The sequence below is a fragment of the Stegostoma tigrinum genome, chromosome 13 (assembly GCF_030684315.1).
Source record: "Stegostoma tigrinum isolate sSteTig4 chromosome 13, sSteTig4.hap1, whole genome shotgun sequence".
In the NCBI taxonomy this organism is placed as follows: domain Eukaryota; kingdom Metazoa; phylum Chordata; class Chondrichthyes; order Orectolobiformes; family Stegostomatidae; genus Stegostoma; species Stegostoma tigrinum.
Genome location: NC_081366.1, coordinates 18239094 through 18258429, shown reverse-complemented (window position 1 = coordinate 18258429; position 19336 = coordinate 18239094). Strand labels below are relative to the sequence as shown.

Below are 19336 nucleotides of genomic sequence, written 5' to 3'. Positions count from 1 at the left end.
TCAAGCACTACTTAGATCATCATAACTCCGTTTAAAGAAAATCTCCTTTCTCCACTGCTTGCTTTGCCAATTATATAAAGGATTTTACTTTAAAAAATGAATTCAGAGCTGACACCAACACCAAGAATTAATTAAATACGTTAAACACAAAGACACACTTAAAATAATTGTTTCTGCAAAATTACTGGGCAGCGATGTCTTTGTACTGAGGTACTGCTCACTCTACAGAAATGAGAGACTCCCTTCACTGGGAATTTCTAGTCTTGGCCATATTTTTGCGGAGACTACATGTCAGGCAGAGATTACCTAACCACTTCCCCAAATAGTGGGAGATACAAAGGGATTGGAGTCACTGGAAAAGCTCAGCAGGTCTGGCAATATCTGTGGAGAGAAATCAGTGTTAATGTTTTGGTTCGAGTGAGGAGAAATCGCTCAACCTGAAACATTAGCTCTAATGTCTCTCCACAGAAGCTGCCAGACCTGCTGAGCTTTTCCAGCAGTTTTTGATTCACAGCATGTGCTGGGTTTTTTTGGCTTTTACAAGACTTACTACTCTGTTAAGACAGCCAGGGCCAGGCACCAGGTAACTTGCATGGTAGAAAATGTAGAAAGTCTGAACTGGGTGGTACTGTGACTCAGTGGTTAGCACTGCTGCCTGACCATGCCAGGGATGCAGGTTTGATTCCAGTCTTCTGTGACTGCCAGTGTGGAGTTTGCATGTTCTGCCTGTGTCTGTTTGGGTGTCTACCGGGTGTTCTGGTTTCCTCCCGCAGTCCAAAGATGTGCAGGTTGGATGGATTGACGAAACTAAATTACCCATGGTATCCAGGGATGTGCAGGCGAGGTGGATTAACTGTGGGAAATGTGTGCTTATGGGTCGGGGGAGTGGATCCAGGTGGAATGCTGTTCAGAGAGCCAGTGCAGACTCGACAAGTCAACAGGCCTCTTTCTGCAGCAATTCTATGATGGTGAAAGTTAATTTAAAATGTTTATAAGGCTTTATTATCTCCATATGGCTAATGAACTATAAATAGTGTACAGACTAAACTTTGCTAATTAGTCATTCTTTCCAGCTAGCTAACGGAAGTCAATGATTATATTTCACTGAAAAGCTCAAATGTGTACCAGACCTAAACAGAGTGCTGAACAATGCATCTACTCGATTAATCGTTCCTCATTCACTTCCACTGTCCGGAGCTGAAACAGAAAATAGCTCAATTTTTCTCAATCGCTAAAAGGCCTATAGCCAAGAATAACATTCAAATAAAGTTCAGATCAATTTTCAAAAACTATCCGATGTGTTTGCCTTTATTTTCATACTTGACACAATCTTTGCAATGATACGTTATCCTGAGGGATAAATGAACATGTGAGTCTTTATCTGAAAGCCTGGGTTTTCCTTTGGATCCAGTTACTGGCTGGTCGGAGAGGTACAACTTGGCTTAGAAATTGGATCACACTGTACTGGTTTGACCAACTTGCAATGAACATCCATGGGCCCAATAGGATGGTAATACTCACTATGAATCATTGTCAAAATTGTGTGCATGCCACATTGGCTCCAAACTAAGTTTTCTTTAGCAAATCTGATGTAGAATTTAGAATAATTGACCTTCAGCCATCTGGGTGTAGCTGACATGTCTACTGAAAAAGGATAATCATTTAAATACATACGGTCTAAGGGGTGATGCAGAGTTTCTCTCCCTCAGTTTTCTGCGTAATACTTGATGTTTTTTATTTGTATTATTAAACCTATTGGTATTATGCTGCTTAGATTGTCTACCTTGTCTTGTACATAGATGCAATCACAATCAATTAGCAGAGATTTTATATCTCATTTAAATATCTCTAATAAATCCCAAATCTCAATGCAACTATTTACTTTAGGTTGAGAATGTTTCCTGTGTTATAAGTCCATTTAAATGTTCCACAAAGGCAGTTTGCATGTCTGTCACATTGCTTCAAATAAGCAGTCATCTGGAATGCACACGAGTATGAATGTGATAGCATAGTGAGCATTATGGTCAGCTGGAGTGAGGTCAAAAGGCAGCAGATGGCTCCAGAGAACTAGTAACCATTTGGGGTTACTCTGGATCAGCCTCGAGTTCTCTGAAGCTGCTGTAAGACAATCAGTGACACTGGAATTTGGACCCTCGGGAGCCACTGTAGCTTTGTCATTACAGCTGTGCTGAGCCGTTATGGGGGGAGCTGGTGACTCTGCTGTTATTATGAGACTCAGTGACATCTAAAATTCTTTCGTTTGCATTTTCTACCTTATCATTGTCATTGGTGATGATTTCAAGTCATAAAGCCATCGTCATACAGCATGGAAACAGACCCTTCAATCTAACTTGTCCGTGCTGACCAGACATCCCAATCTGACCTCGGCCCATTTGCCAGCATTTGGCCAATGTCCTGCTAAATCCTTCCTATTCATATACCCATCCAGATGTTTTTTTAAATGTTGTAATTGTACCAGCCTCCACTACTTTCTTTGGCAGCTCGTTCTATGCATGTGCCACCCCCTGTGTGAAAAAGTTACCCCTCAGGCCCTTTTTAAATCTTTCCCCTCTCACCTTAAACCTAGGTCCTCTCGTCTTGGACTTGGCTATTCACCCTGTCCATGCCCCTCATGACTTTTTAAACCTCTGAAACGTCATGCTCCAGATAACAACAGTTCCAGCCTAGTCAGCCTCTCCCAATAACTCAAATCCTCCCAATCTGGCAACATCCTTGTAAATTTTCTTTTTGTACCCTGTCAAGTTTAACAACATCATTCCTATGGAAGGGCAACCCCCAGAATTGTATACAGTGTTGTAAAACTAGTTTCACCAATGTCATCCTGTACAGCTGCAACATGACATCCCAACTCCTATACACCAATGTACTGACCAACGAAGGCAAGTGTACCAAACCCCTTCTTAACCACAATGTCTATCTGTGACTCCATTTTCAAAGAACTATGCACCTGCACCCCTAGGTCTTTTTGTTTGGCAACGCTCCCCAGGGCACTACAATTAACTTTTAGTCCTGCCCTGGTTTGCCTTCCCAAAATGCAGCATCTCCCATTTATCTAAACTCCATTTTCCGCACATCAGTCCATTGACCTATCTGATCAAGGTCCTGTCGTACTCTGAGATAACCTTCTTCAATGTCCACAACATAACCTATTCTGGTGTCATCTGCAAACTTACTAACCATTCCTCCCATATTCATTTCCAAATCATTTATATAAATGGTATAAAGCAGTGGACCCAGCACTGGATCCTTACGGCATACCGCTGGTCACAGGCCTCTAGCCTGAAAAGCAGACCTCTACCGCTATGCTCTGTCTCCTACCTTCAAGCTAATTTTATATCCAATTGGCTAGCTCCCCCCGGATTCCATGTGATCTAACCTTACTACTCAATCTACCACGTGGAACCTTTGCAAAGGTCCACATAGATGACGTCAACTACATTGCCTTCATCATTCTTTGTCACCTCTTTAAAAAACTCAGTCAAGTTAATAAGACATGATTTCCCATGTGCAAAGCCATGTTTACTATCTCTAATCACTCCTTTCCCTTCAAATGCATGTAAACCCTGTCCCTCCAAATTTCTTCTAACAACTCACTGTAAGCTGACCGGTCTATAGTTCCCTGGCATTTCCTTACAGACTTTCTTAAGTAGTGGCATCACGATAGCCAACCTCCAGTCTTCCTGCACCTCACCTGTGGCTGTTGATGATACAAATATTTCAACAGGGGACCCAGAAATCTCTTCCCTAGCTTCCCACAAATTTCTGGGAAATAACTGGGGATTTGTCTACCTTTTTAATGCGCTTTAAGACCTCCAAAACATCCCCTTCTGTAATATGAACTCTTTTCAAGATGTCACTATTTACCTCCCCAAGTTCCCTAGCTTTCATTCCCCTCTCCATGGTAAATACTAATGCAATATAGTCATTTGGTATCACACCCATTTCCTGTGGTTCCACACGTAGATGGCCATGTTGATCCTTAAGAGGCCCTATTCTCTCCTTATTTACTCATTTGTCCTTCAGACATTTCCAGATCAGACACACCATGAGTGAATTGTTCCTCAGGTCTGATCAAACTGCCTCAATTTCCGTGTTCTCTAATTTCTATTGCTCTTTGGATATTTCTATTGCCTACATTTATTATCCTTGTGTGCAAGAGCTTTTTTCCTGCATTATTTCCGAAAGGAGCAGCACAATGAATGAAAAGCCTGTCTCTAGTTAATGTTACTGGATCTGTTGGCAGTTAGAATTGGAAGTGGGTCTGTTCAGCAATAATTTGTTCTGTTAATGACACAAACATGCCTCGTGCTTTATATTAAATCTGAAGACTAAATCACACATGCTGATTCACTCGCATTCCTTTACTCCTGTGACAAAGAAAGACCAGATGTTGGTCACGATATAAGTTTCCAAAAATAATTTTTGGTGATATATAATCTACTGTTATTAACCACTGAAATCCTTTCAAAATCATCTGTGTAATAAATTGTGGTATGGCTATGTTCTTGATTATTAACTATTTGTTTATAGCTGTGGCTTCTTGGAATCAATGGAGATTCGACAAGACTATTAGCTTCCGTATGGTGCACTGTGCTTTGAATACGTCAAGGACTGTACCACAAGAGCTGGAAGCCTGGGTTCAAGTCCCAGCTGCTCCAGAGGTGTTAAATAATATCTTCAGCCCATTTAATTCGCAATGTGTGATGTCAAGAACGGTTGGAGGCATTGGATATTGCAGACGCTATGGGCCGTGACAATATTCTGACAGTAGTATGGAAGACTTGTGCTCCGGAACATGCTGCTCTCCTAGCCAAGCTCTTCCAGTACAGTTACAATGCTGGCATCTTTCCAACACTCTGGAAAATTGCCCAAGTATGTCCTGTAGGCAAAAAACAGGACCAAACCAATTGCCACCCCATCAGTTTACTCTTAAGCATCAGTAAAGTGATGAAAGGTGTCATCATCAGTGCCATCAAGTAGCACCTGCTCAGCAATAACCTGCTCAGTGACACCCAGTTTGGGTTCCTCTAGGGCCACTCAGCTTCTAGCTTCATCGCAGCCTTGATTCAAACATGGACAAAAGACCTGATTTTACAGGTGAGGTGAGAATGACATCAAGGCCACTTTGAGTGTGGCATCTCGGAGCATGAGCAAATCTGGAATCAATGGGTAACTGGGGACAAACTATCTGCTGGTTGGAGTTATACCTGATACATAGGAAGATGGTTGTGATGGTTGGAGCTCTAGGATAGCTCTGCAAGAGTTCCTAAGCATAGTCTCTAAGGCCTAGCCATCTTCAGCTGCTTCATCAATGAACTTCCCTCCATCAGGTCAGAAGTGGGGATGTTCAATGATTGCATAATGTTCAGCACCATTCGCAACTCCTGAGATATTGAAGCAGTCTATGGCCAAATGCAATAAGATCTGGACACTATCCAGGCTTGGGGTGACAACTGGCAAGTAACATTCATGCAACACAATGCCAGACAATGACCATCTCCAATAGTAGACAATCAAACCACCACCCCTTGACACTCAAGTGTATCTCTGAATCCCCCATTTTCAATTTCCTGGTGGTTACCATTGACCAGAAAGTGAACTAGACTTGCCACATAAACACAGTGGCTACAAGGACGGGTCTCAGACTAGGAATACAGCAGCAAGTAACTCACCTCCTAACTCCCTAAAGCCTGCCCACCATCTACAAGGTACAAATCAAGAGTGTGATGGAATCGTCCCCACTTGCCTGAATGACTGCAGCCCCAAGAACACTCCAAAAGCTTGACACCATCCAAGACAAAACAGCCCACCTGATTGGCACTACATCCACCAGCATCAACTCCCTCCACCACTAATGCTAGGTAGCAGCAGTGTGTCCTATCTACAAGATGGACTGTCAAAATTCACCAAAGTTCCTCAGACAGCACCTTCCAAACCCACTACCACTTCTATCTAGGAGGGTAGCATCAAGGATGGGAATCCCACCCCTACAAGTTCGCTGAATCCCTCTCACTGAATCAAAATCCTGGAATTTTCGCTTGAAGGACATTGCAGGCCAACCTGCAGGTTATAGATTGCAGCATCTCAGGAAGGCAGCTCAACATCATCTTCTCAAGAGCAACTAGAGTGGGGCAACAACTGCTGGCTAGCCAGAGACATTCACAATCCCTCAAGTGAATAAAAAAACTCAGAATTTCAGGATCATTACTAAATTAAATATATTTGCTCATTGTGTTTCTTGTATTGAACGACATTCAGAAGTATTTCATTATTTGGAAAATGTTTTGGGATATTCTGAGGTTGTGAAGTACACGATAAATTTTCACTTCCTTCTTTCTTTTTCCACAGAGATGTTGTGCAATTTAATCAAAGGCACTACAGCAACATTGGGATGAAATGAATCTGTAGAGAGATCTTGGCATGAATTTCATTTCCATTTCTGCACTGAATATTTTTCTGTTTCAAGGCAAGCTGACTGATACCTCACTGCTGCCTTTGTTATTCACATTCTTGGTCACTTTATTTGATTTGATTTAATTGTAGTTACATGTACTTAAGTACAGTGAAAAGCTTTGTTTTGTGAGCAGTAGAGGCAGATCATAGCAAACAAGGACGTAGAGATCAAAAGGTGCTTGGAGAGAGGCATACAGGTTACACTGCACAGCAGATTGCCAAAGCAAGATCAACATTCACCCGTCTAATAACACCAGGGGAGAAGCAGTTCTTGGACCTGTTCGTGCGTGTGTTCAAGCTTCTGTATCTTCTGCCTGACAGAAGAGGCCTTTGTCTAAATTCAGTCAATTAAAAAGGAGAAGCGTAACATAACACCACGCACACAAAATAACACGTTAAAGAAATTAGGTTGGTGATTATGTTGACAGGACTAGTTCAGCATTTCATCTGCAGCCAACTAAACTTTTCAGTTGAAACTAAAATTGCCTTGACTGCACCTTTCATCACCTTGACAAGGTATCATTGACTTAATCAAAAGATTTCAGCTTGATAGAAAAAGAATAAACTTATGCTGGCCTCATGTTTAGTATGTCTCAAAATGCTTCACATTCCAGTGAAGTACATTTATGAAGTCATTGAATTATACAGTACAGTACTTTGGTCCAACTTGTTGATGTGGACCAGGTATCCTGAACTGATTTAGTTCCATTTGCTAGCATTTTCCCCATATGCATCTAGCCCCTTCCTATTGATATACCCATCCAGATGCCTTTTAAATGTTCTAGTCGTACAAACCTCCACCACCACCTCTTACAGTTTGTTTCCAACATGCACCACCCTCTGCGTGATCCCTCAGGCCCCTTTTAAGTCTTTGCCCTGTCACTTTAAAGCTAGGTCCTCTTGTTTTGGACTCCACAACCCCGGAAAAAAGACCTTGGCTATTCACCCAATCCATGCCTTTCATGATTTTATAAACCTCGATAAGATGACCCCTCAGCCTCCAATGCTCCAGGGAAAATAGCCCCAGTGTCTTCAGCCTCTCCCTATAGCTCAAACTCTCCAACCCTGGCAACATCCTTGTCTTTTCTGACCTCTTTCAACTTGAACATCCTTCCTGTAGCAAGGAGACCAGAATTGAATGCCATATTCAAAAAGTGACCTCACCAATGTCCTGACATCCCAACTCCCATACTCAATGTACTGATCAATGAAGGCAAGCATGCCAAATGCCAGCTTCACCACCCTGCCTACCTGTGACTCCACTTTCAAAGAACTGTGCACTTGCACCCTTCAGTCTCTTTGTTCCGCAGTAGTCCCCAGGACCCTACCATTATGTTTACAAGTCCTGCGCTGGTTTGCCTTACCAAAATGCATCTGCCTCTCCTTGGCCCATTAGCCCATCTGATCAAGGTCTCAAAACTCTGGGATAACCTTCTTCACTGTTCACTACACCAATTTTGGTTGTATCTGTAAATTTATTAACCGTACCTCTTATATTGACATCCATATCATTTATCTAAATAACGAAAAGCAACTCACTACCACTACCTTCTGTCACCTAACTTCAAGCTATTTTGTATCAAATTGGTTAGCTCCACCTGGATTCCATGTGATCTAACTTTTTGCTGACCAGTTTACCATGAGGAACCTCGTTGAATGTCTTACTGAAGTCCATATAGACAATGTCTACTGCTCAACCTTCATGAATCTTCTTTGTCACTTCTTCAAAAAGCTCAGTTAAGTACAAATGACTGCACCGCCCAGTCGCGAACCACTTCAACTCCTTGTCCCAGCCCTTGGATGGCATGTCATCCTGGGCCACCTCCAGTGCCACAACAATGCCATCCAAAAACTGAAGGAATAGCACCTCATATTTCCTCTGGGAACCCTACAACCTAATGGTCTCAATATGGACTTTACAAACTTCAAAATCTCCCTACTCCCGATCTCATCCCAAGACCAGCCTCCCCACTTGTCCCCACCTCCTTGACTTTTCTAAATTTTCTCCCACCTATCTGCTCCTCCCACCTCACTGACCAACCCATACCCCCAATTGCCTCACCTCTACTAGCCTCATCACCGCCTCCTTCATCTCTCTGTCCTCTCTCCACCTATCTGCTCCACTATCCACCTTCAATCACCGCCTCTCCCCCTCTCTATTTATTTCAGAGCCCCTTACTCACCCCCATTTCTGAAGAAGGATCCAGACTCAAAATAACAACTTTCCTGCTCCTCTGATGCTGCCTGGCCTGCTGTGTTCATCCACCTTGCGAACGAAAAAACAGTTGTGGCATCAGGTAGTGAAACAGTGATAGGGCTAGAAACAAGAGATTGCAGTTTACATTTTCTTGCACTGTAAGAAAGGTTGAATGGAAAGGGAGTAGTCCATTTGCAGTCAGAACATCAAATTGAGCATGGGGAGTGCAGGTGGGAATTTGTGCTGCAGTGGTGTTATGCTATGAGGTCCATGACAGCTACAAACATGAAGGACCACTGCTCCCTGAATTTCTGTTTCTTATTGGCGATGCCAAATAATTACGAAACATGGCTGAAAATGCAGGTGGCCTCCAGCTGTGGAACCCACTTCAGCATCCTGCCATATGCTTAGGTGGCATGATTCTTCTGCTGCTTTTTAAAAAAAACTGCTCCCAAACACTGTTCCATCCACTGCCCAAATAATGTGGAGGGCAACAAGTAATTCCATTTATTTTAAAATAAACTTAATCACTTCTTCATTGGAGCTTCTAAACTGGTTGGAGGGATTCTGATTTAAACCACCCACACACATTAAATGATCGCTAATACTGGCAATGATGTCAATCCATGGGAATTCTGCTTTTGTTTACATTTACATGGGGAAACGGCCCACCCAGATATATGACCTTAAAACCCGTTGCTGTTGTAATCTCGTATCAGTTAGCCCATTAAGAGTAGGACTGTGGCATTAGTCAGTCGCACAGTAATGTGACTCTCCATTCTATTAGTCAGCCCCAACTTAAAGGATTGTACCATCACATCTGGCCAAGCAGCATCAGATGAGCAGAAAGGCTGATGTTTTGGGCCTAGACCCTCCTTCTGAAGAAACGACAGCCTCCCTGCTCCTCTGATGCTGCCTGGCCTGCTGTGTTCATCCAGCTCTACACCTTATTATCTCGGCTTCTCCAGCATCTGCAGTTCCTGCTACTTTCGCACCAACACATCTGTCAGTTAGCTACATAGGCTGCAGCAGTATTGAAGGAATTAGACAGAAACTAGGAGGGTGCATCAAAAGGGAACAATTGGCTATACATTCGCAGGGCACAGTTATCAAGGATCAGTCAATTATGCAAATAGGGATGCATTGTCATGTCGCAGCCATTCATACACAAATCGAGATACCCTAATTTGGTGTGAGACACATAATTACGTGCATAATTAGTCACAAAGTAACAGAGCCGCACAACCATGGGAAACACATATTAGGCCTGTGCTTCCTTAGAGACTACAAAACCATCAAGGGAAATCTTGTTCTCTGATTAACGTCAAATATATTTCTGCAGTTCAGCAGTCGAAAAATCAGTGTCTTTGGTCCATTCTATCTGTGCCAGCTCTTCAGAAGACCTGTCCAGTTGGTGCCAATCTTCTTCCTCTTTACTCCTCTTATGTTTGCCACTTGAGATACATCAATGAAGAACTCATTTTTTTGAGATAGAATAAGTGGTGCAAAAACACAGGAGGTTTACAATCTTTTTTCCACCGAGGGTGGCACAGTGGTTAGCACTGCTGCCTCACAGCACCAGGGACCTGGGTTTGATCCCACCCTTGGCAACTGTCTGGATGGAGTTTGCACAGTCTCGCTGTGTCTGTGTGGGCTTTCTCCAGGTGATCCAGTTTCCTCCCACAGTTCAGGGATTTGCAGGCTAGGTGAATTAGCTATGGGAAATGCAGGGTAACAGGAATAGGGTAGGGGTTTGGGTCTAGGTGGGATGCTCTTTGTAGGATCTGTATGGACTCGATGGACCCTGAATGGTCTGTTTCCACGCAGTAGGGATTCTATGATTCTATACCCTGTTCATTACAGGTAAGACCATAAGGTATAGGAGCAGAATTAGGCAGTTTGGCCTGTCAAGTTTGCTTTGCCATTTGACCATAGCTGATATATTTCACAACCCCATTCTTGTGTCTTCTCCCCGTATCCCTTGATGCCCTGATAGCTATTCATACGCTGTTTTTGTCTAATACTTTAATATTAATCTTGCCGTGACTCTTACATTCTGATACACTCTTGCCATTTAACATCATGCACTCTCCACTTAACAATTTGATGTTTCATTTCACATTTCCCTTTCAACTTTGCCTGATTTCTGTCCCCTGGTAGTAGGTTGACTGTGATTTTGTTTGCTTGAAGTAAAATGCTCCCTGTGTACCCTAGGTTGTGAATTTTTTGACTTCTGGGGAATTGAAAAGACTCAGTCAAGCAGGAAGGGTTGTTTTGACAGCAGTGTTTTTATCCCAAGGTTAATCTGTTAGACCCTAACTGAACAGGCTGCTCACTCTGTACTTCCTGTGTTTGCTGTGTTAGATTCACTGCAAGCTTCTCCTTCCAGGGCCAGGCCAGCAGCGAACTGGAGGACCAACTGAGGTCGGCGTCCAGTGTCACAGAGCTGATGGACATTTTCTATCCAGAATACAGGAAGATCCATGAATGTCTGCAAAGGAGAATTCACATGGTCCAGCGGGAAATGACAGAGGCTGAAGAAAAGGAGTGGAAGGAGGCAGCAGCATTTACACTGTCGTGGCAAGATGAAGATATAAAAAGTGAGCAACATTAATGCTTCGTTTATTGTTGGCTGCTGAACGAAAGAAAAGCAAATTTGTTGCATATTTTGTGCAGTTATATGGTCTATATCAAACTCAGAATCACCCAGAAGCTGCCAATAAAATATTTCTGCAGTACTGTCACCGTTGTAATGCAGAGAAAAGCCCACATTTTCCGAAGGCCAGACAGTCACTATTCTAGCATTGAATGAAGTTACACAAGGAACCCTGCGGAATCCCCCTTGTGGCACAGTCCAAAGGCATTACTCAACAGAGTGTAATTTCTGCGGGGCTATTGCCTGCATCTTCCATCCATAAAAGGCATCATTTAAATCTGAGACTTTGGATAGTTGAGATGAACTGAAGTAGAACATTTACTCAGGAAAAGCTAGACAATTAAGTACAAAGTCTAATCCCTGAGTAAATTTTTAAAACTTATTCATGGAACAAGGGCATAACTGGCTAGGCAGCATTTATTGCCCATTTCTAATTTCCAAGAAGGCAGTTAAGACCAACCACATTGCTGTGGGTCTGGAGTCGCATGTCGGCCATACCGTGTAAGATGGCAGTTTCCTTTCCTAAAAGACCGTAGTGAAGCAGATGACAATCGATTCATAGTCAGCATTAGACTCTTCTTAATTTTGGATTTTTATTGAGTTCAAATTCCACCATCTGCTGTAGCGGGATTTGAACCCACGTCACCATTACATCACTTAGGTCTCTGGATTAACAGTCCAGCAATACTACTACTAGGTCACTGCCTCTCCAAATACTCAACATGCCTTGCATTTATTCCACTCACTCCCAGCTACATCTCCACCCAAACACATGTAACACACAGACCATGTCCCAACCTTTCCTCCCACCTCAGCCCCTTCTCCTCCCACTGATGTCGGACCTGAAATGACCAGGTCCAACACCCATTATTTAACCCACACTCCAGTAGACCCAACTTCTGCCACCCTCCCCAAACTGTCTGAAACACTGCATCGCTTACCTTACACCCTAGCACCTCACCACTTGGCACAGTTACCCACTTACAATTTGGCACCCTACACAACTGGCCCCCAACTTATCTGGCATCCTACTGTGTTCAAATCTACGTGTTAAGCAGGAAAGATTTTGGAATTCAGCTGTCATCTTAATGAATGCTGAGAGAGCTCAAGAGGGGAAATGGCCAGTTCCTATTTCTATACAACAATATGTTAATATACACCTTCACAGAGTGTGAAAATGTCATTAGCCAGTTTCATGGCCTTCCCACTCATGTCAGTTCCTCACATAGCAGGTTATGCGCAGCTCATGCTGGCAGGAACTGTATAAATGCAAGTTGCTTTCTCTTAAATCTGTAATTATTTAGAGCATTTCTAATGAAAGGATGATGATGAGAATAGGAGATAACAAGGAGTAGAGCTGGATAAACACAGCAGGCCAAACAGCATCAGAGGAGCAGGAAAACTAATGTTTCTGGTCTAGACCCTTCTTCAGAAACTTCAGAAAGCAGTTCCTACTGTCTCCATGATGAGGATAGGGGTACTTTCAAAGCATCTCTCCTTCCTTTTAGAAGGAAACAGTATCTGCTATAATTATTTCTATAAAATCTGAAATAACTTGTAACAGTAGGAAGGCAATACTTTAGAAGGGTCTAGGCCCGAAACGTCAGCTTTTGTGCTCCTAAGATGCTGCTGGCCCTGCTGTGTTCATCCAGCCTCACATTTCATTATCTTGGATTCTCCAGCATCTGCAGTTCCCATTATCACTTTAGAATCGGTTCCGTTTTGAAGTGAGACTTAATGATTTGACTTATAACCTTTGCCTTTCCCTGTAAAAGATCCTGCAAACTATCTGCTGTTCTAAGTAGTTTATTTAAATGCATGTTTCATAATAAGCAACTAATAACCAAACTAAATCATTTGACAGATGTTGAACTTGAATGGGAAAAGACTCAGTGTAAGCCTAGAGAAGTGTGCTTGGATGTGGGGAAAGAGCTTGGGACTGCCACAAACAAGTTCTACAAACCTCCCTGTGTGTCTATCCACAGATGTGGAGGCTGCTGCAACAGCGAGGGACTACAGTGTGTTAACATCAGTACTTCGTACGTGAGTAAGACAGTAAGTAATTCTTCCGATCAAGTCACTTTGAAATGTTGCATAGCTTGACTTGATGGTCTGAAATTTTTATTCGCTGTTGGTGTGTCAGAGGCTCAGCAGTCAAATCAATGACGTTGGCAACTCCCAGTCACTCATATGTTTTATACAATTTCTTAGAATATGTCTGTCACTGCCAAGGCCAGTAGTTACTGTCCATTCCTAATCGACCTCAAAAGAGGTGCTGAGCCACCTTCTTAAGTGTTGCAACCCATGTATGTGCACCCACACTGCTGCTCAGAAGATGTTTAGGGGATATTAATCCAGTGACTGTGAAGGAATGATGACATTATTTCGAGTCAGGATGCTGTGTGGTGTGGAGAAGTTGCATAAAATCGTGTTTCTATGTCATTTGCACCTCTTCCTTCCAGATGACACAGTTCCAGGTTTCCATGGTGTTGCTGAAGGAAACTTGGCAGATTGCTACAGTGCAACTTGTACACGGTACATGTTCAGCTGTGGTGGAACAAGTGAATATTTAAGGTAGTGAATGGGATGTCAATCAAAAGAGCTGTCCAGTCTTAAATAAAGCCAGGCATCTTGAGTGTTGTTGATGTTGCATGCATCCAGCTAAGTGCAGAGAATTCTACCACCACTGTCCTGATCTGTGCCTTATAGGTGTTCGACAGACTCTGGGGAGTGTCGGGAGACAAATTACCTCAAGTAGAATTCCCGGCCTCTGACCTGCTTTTGTAGCCGTTTTCTTTATAAGGCTGGTCCTGTTCAGTTTCTGCCCAATAGGAACCCTAAGAGGTTGATGGTTCAGGGTTTGGTGACAGTCATGTCATTGAATGTCAATGGGAGATAATTAAATGCTCTGCTGTTAGTCACAACCTGTACCTTTGATAGGGCTACTTTTTAATCTAATTTGAATATTGCCCCGCTGTACGCAAATGTGGGCTGCTTCCCTATACAAGAAATTGCAAATGGTACTAAACGCTGTGCAATTATCGGTGTAAATCACAACACCCAATCTTATGTTGGAGGGAAGCTATTGATGAAGATGGTTGTCTCTACGACATTACCCCAAGGAACTCCTCTGTAAAATCCTGGGACTGAAACGAATGATGTCAAACAATCAAAACCATCTTCCTTTGTTTTAGAGATAATGGGAACTGCAGATGCTGGAGATTCCAAGATAATAAAATGTGAGGCTGGATGAACACAGCAGGCCCAGCAGCATCTCAGGAGCACAAAAGCTGACGTTTCGGGCGTAGACCCTTCATCAGCTCTCTGATGAAGGGTCTAGGCCCGAAACGTCAGCTTTTGTGCTCCTGAGATGCTGCTTGGCCTGCTGTGTTCATCCAGCCTCACATTTTATTTCCTTTGTTTTAGATATGACTCCAAACGGCGGAGAGGTTTCACTTTGATTCCCATTGACTTCATTTTTATTTGGGCTCCTTTATGTCACACTTGGGCAAATGCTGCCTCGATGTCAAAGGTAATGACTCCCACTTCACATCTGGAATTCAACTCTTTCGTCTTTGTTTGGGTCAAAGCTGTAATGAGCAGTAGCCTTGCAGAAACCAAACTGATTATCAATGAGTAGATTATTGCTGAATTTGTGCCACTTAATAGCAGGATTGATGATAGCTTGAAAATAAATTGGGGCAGTAATTAGTCAGAATGTATTTGTTTTGCTGGATGATTTTCCATATTTTGAAGTAGATGCCAGTGCTATAATTGTACTGGTACAACTTGGCTAGTGGGATGGCAGTTTCTGAAGCATGAGTCTTCAGTATTATTACTGGAAGACCCGTAGCATTTGTCATTAGCCGTGAGTTGAAGACATTATGAGTGCAATGGGAAATGAGGACCCAGTAGAAGGCTTTTGACAAGGTGCCGTACAAAAGGCCGCTGTATAAGGTAAAGGTGCACAGTGTTGCGGGCAATGTATTAGTATGGATAGAGGATTGGGTAACCAACAGGAAGCAAAGAGTGGGGATAAATAAGTGCTTTTCGGATTGGCAAGCTAGTGGTATGCCTCGGGGATCAGTGCTAGGACTGCAATTGTTTATAATTTACATGGATGATTTGGAGTTTGGGACCATGTGTAATATTTTGGAGTAGATTTGTAGCTCGGGTTGTGGGTGATGTGGTTGGTTGGCTCACCGAGCTGGTTTGTTGCTGTTCTGCAGATGTTTCATTACCCTGCTGGATAACATCATCGATGCAGCCTTTGATGAAGCGCCGTTGTGTTTTCCTGCCTGGTTTTTAAATTCTGGAGCCCATTGAGCTGGATTACCTTACTTCTCATTTTCCTTCGCAGTGGAGTGTATATGGGGTCGAGTTCTGTGTGTTTGTTGACAGCTTTCTTCGTGGAGTACCAGGCTTCTAGGAACTCCTGTGCCTGCCGCTGCTTTGCTTGTCCACGTGTAATATATCAAAGTTTGAGATTGACATGAAGATGAGTGGTAGAGCAAAGTATGCAGAGGATTCTGAAAGTTTGCAGTGGGGTATAGACAGTTTAAGTGAGTGGGCAAAGGTCTGGCAGATTGAATTCATTGTGATAAATGTGTAAGTCATCCACATTCATAGGATTAACAGTAAAAGGGACTATTACTTGAATGGTAAAAAACTGCTGTGCAGAGAAACCTGGTTGTCCTTGTGCATGTATCACAAAGTTGGTTTGCGGGTGTAACAGTTAATTAAGAAGGTAAATGGAAGTTTGTCCTTCATTGCTAGAGGGATTGCGTTTAAAAGCATGGAGGTTATGTTACAGCTGTATATGGTGCTGGTGAGCTACACTTTGAGTACTGCGTACACTTTTGGTCTCCTTACTTGAGAAAGGATGTACTGGCACAGAAGAGGGTGCAGATGAGATTCATTCAGTTGATTCCAGAGTTGAGAGGCTTGGCTTATGAGGAGAGGCTGAAAAGACAGGGATTATGTTATGTGTTATTGACGGTTGGGTAAGGTAAGGCTTTTTAAAAATTCTTCTGGAAATCTGGAGTACAAGGAATGGAAGCGAGGGCAGTTGCATGCTCCTTTTGCAGGATGTGGGAGGTAAGGGTCACTACTGGGGTCCCCTCTGACTTCACCTGCGAGAAGTGCGCCCAACTCCAGCTCCTCAAACACGGCGTTTGGGAACTGGAGCTGGAGCTGGATGAACTCTGGATCATCTGGGAGGCTGAGGGGGTGATAGAGAGGAGTTACAGGGAGGTGGTCACACCCAAGGTACAGGAAGAAGGTAGCTGGGTGACTGTCAGGAAGGGAAAGGGAATAGGCAGACAGTGCAGGGATCCCCTGTGGCCGTTCCCCTCAATAATAAGTATACTGTTTTGGATACTGTTTGAGGGGACGACCTACTGGGGAAGGCCATAACGGACTGGTCTCTGGCACTGAGCCTGGCCCTGTGGCACAGAAGGGAGGGGGGAGAATAGGAGAGCAATTGTCATGGGGGATTCAATAGTAACAGGCATAAACAGGTGGTTCTGTGGAGGTGAACAAGATGAACAGATGGTATGTTGCCTCCCAGGTGCCAGGGTCTGTGATGCCTCGGATCGTTTCTTCAGGATCCTTAAGGGGAAGGGTGAGCAACCAGCAGTCATGGTACACATCAGTACCAATGACATTGTTAGAAAAAGGATAGAGAATGTGAAAAACGAGCACAGGGAGTTAGGTTGGAAGCTGAACAGGGTGGTTATCTTTGGATTACTACCAATGCCACATGATAACGAGCTAAGAAATAGGGAGACAGTGCAGCTTAACACGTGGCTACAGGGCTGGTGTAGGAGGGAGGGCTTCCATTATGTGGATTATTGGAGCACATTCTGGGAAAGGTGGGACCTGTACAGTAAGGATGGGTTGCACCTGAACTGGAAGGGCACAAATATCCTGGGATGGACATTTGCTCGACCTGTACGGGATGGTTTAAACTAGATTGGCAGGGGGTGGGGAACCAGATTTGTAATTCTGAGGGTGAGGTATTCATCCTTCCAACAGACACAACAGGGAGTGAGGTTGTTAATAAAGAAATGTGGTCGATGAAGCGTAATCATGGACACCAAGATAGTTTGAGATGTGTATACTTCAAGTCTAGAAGTATTAGAAATAAGGCAGATGAACTTAGAGCATGGGTCAGCACTTGGAACTATGACGTTGTGGCCATTACAGAAACTTGGGTAACTCGGGGACAGGAATAGTTGTTGGATGTTCCAGGATTTAGATGCTTTAAAAGAAATAGGGAGGGTGGAAAAAGAGGCGGGGGAATGGCATTGTTCATCAGGGCTAGTATAGCAGCTACTGAAAGGCAGTTTGTGAATGATATACAAAGAACAAAGAAAATTACAGCACAGGAACAGGCCCTTCGGCCCTCCAAGCCTGTGCCAATCTAGATCCTCTGTCTAAAGCAGTCATCTATTTTCTAAGGGTCTGTATCCTTTTGCTCCCTGCCCATCCATGTACATGTCCAGATATATCTTTAAAAGACACTATCGTGTCTGTGTCTACTACCTCCCCTGGTAACGCGTTCCAGGCACCACCCTCTGTGTAAAGAACTTTCCAAGCATATCTTCCATAAACTTTCCTCCTCTCATGTTGAACTCTAGTAATTTAGTCCCCCACTCTGGGAAAAAGCTTCTTGCCATCTACCTTGTCTATCCCTCTCATGATTTTGTAGACCTCAATCAGGTCCCCCCTCAATCTCCGGCTTTCTAATGAAAATAATCCTAATTTACTCAACCTCTCTTCATGGCTAGCACCCTCCATATCAGGCAACATCCTGGTGAACCTCCTCTGCACCCTCGCCAAAGCATCCACATCTTTTTGGTAATATGGCGACCAGAATGTCTACAGAGTCTAGAGATAATGGGAACTGCAGATGCTGGAGAATCTGAGAGCTGGATGAACACAGCCAAGGCCAAGCAGCATCTTAGGAGCACAAAAACTGACGTTTCAGGCCTGGACCCTTCATCAGAAAATGGGGCAGGAGAGGGGGAGGTGGACCGAAGATGGATAGAGGAGAAGATAGGTGGGGAGGTAGGAAGGGGAGAGGTCAGTCTGGGGAGGACGGACAGGTCAAGGAGGCGGGATGAGGTTAGTAGGTAGGAAATGGAGGTGCGGCTTGAGGTGGGAGGTGGGAGGAGGGGATAGGTGAGAGGAAGAACATGTTCAGTTTGGGTTAAGGTCAAGAACAAGAAAGGAGCAGTCACTTTGTTGGGGTTTATTTACAGACCCCCTAATAGTTGCTGAGAAGTGGAAGAGGGGATTGGGAAGCAGATACTGGAAAAGTGCAGAAGTCACAGGGTTGTAGTCTTGGGTGACTTCAACTTTCCAAATTTTGATCGGAAACATTTTAGTTGTCATAGTTTAGATGGAGTGTATTTTGTCCAGTATGTTCAGGAAGGATTCCTGACACAGTATGTAGATAGACCAACATGAGGAGAGGCCACTTTGGATTTGGTGCTTGGCAACAAACCGGGCCAAGTTTGGCGATAGTGATCATAACTCTGTTGCTTTTACAGTATTCATGGAAAAGGATAGGTACATACAGCAGGGTAAGGTTTATAATTGGGGGAAGGGTAATTGCAATTCTGTTCGGCAAGAACTGGGTAACATAAAATGTGAACAGATGCTGTCAGGGAAGAGCACTATTGAAATGTAGAGATTGTTTAAGAAATGCATACTGCGTGTGCTCGTTATGTTTGTCCCTAGCAGGCAGGGAACATACAGTCGAGTGAGGGAGCCTTGGTTCTCAAGAGAGGTAAAATGACTGGTTAAGAGGAAGAAGGATGCTTATACAAGGGTTAGGAAACAAGGAATGGAAAAGGCTCTAGAGGGATATAAGTTATCCAGGAAGGAACTGAAGAAAGAACTTAGGAGAGCAATAAGGAGGCATGAGAAAACCTTGGCAGATAGGATCAACGAAAGCTCCAAGGCTTTTTATACATATGTGAGGAATAAGAACATAGAACATA

At 43.5% G+C, this 19336-nt stretch overlaps 1 protein-coding gene across 4 annotated transcripts in view; it reads left to right on the top strand.

Moving 5' to 3' along the window:
- The window catches only part of LOC125458114 (vascular endothelial growth factor C-like), a 77612-nt gene that overhangs the window by 31633 nt on the left and 26643 nt on the right, over positions 1-19336 (top strand). For all 4 annotated transcript variants that reach the window (XR_009446607.1, XM_048543016.2, XM_048543015.2 and 1 more), the window contains exons 2-3: positions 11061-11271; positions 13192-13382. Coding sequence is in view for 3 of the 4 variants with exons in the window: in XM_048543016.2 (XP_048398973.1) it covers positions 11061-11271; positions 13192-13382 (402 nt within the window). In the remaining variant the exon portion in view is untranslated. The remainder of the gene's footprint in view (positions 1-11060; positions 11272-13191; positions 13383-19336) is intronic.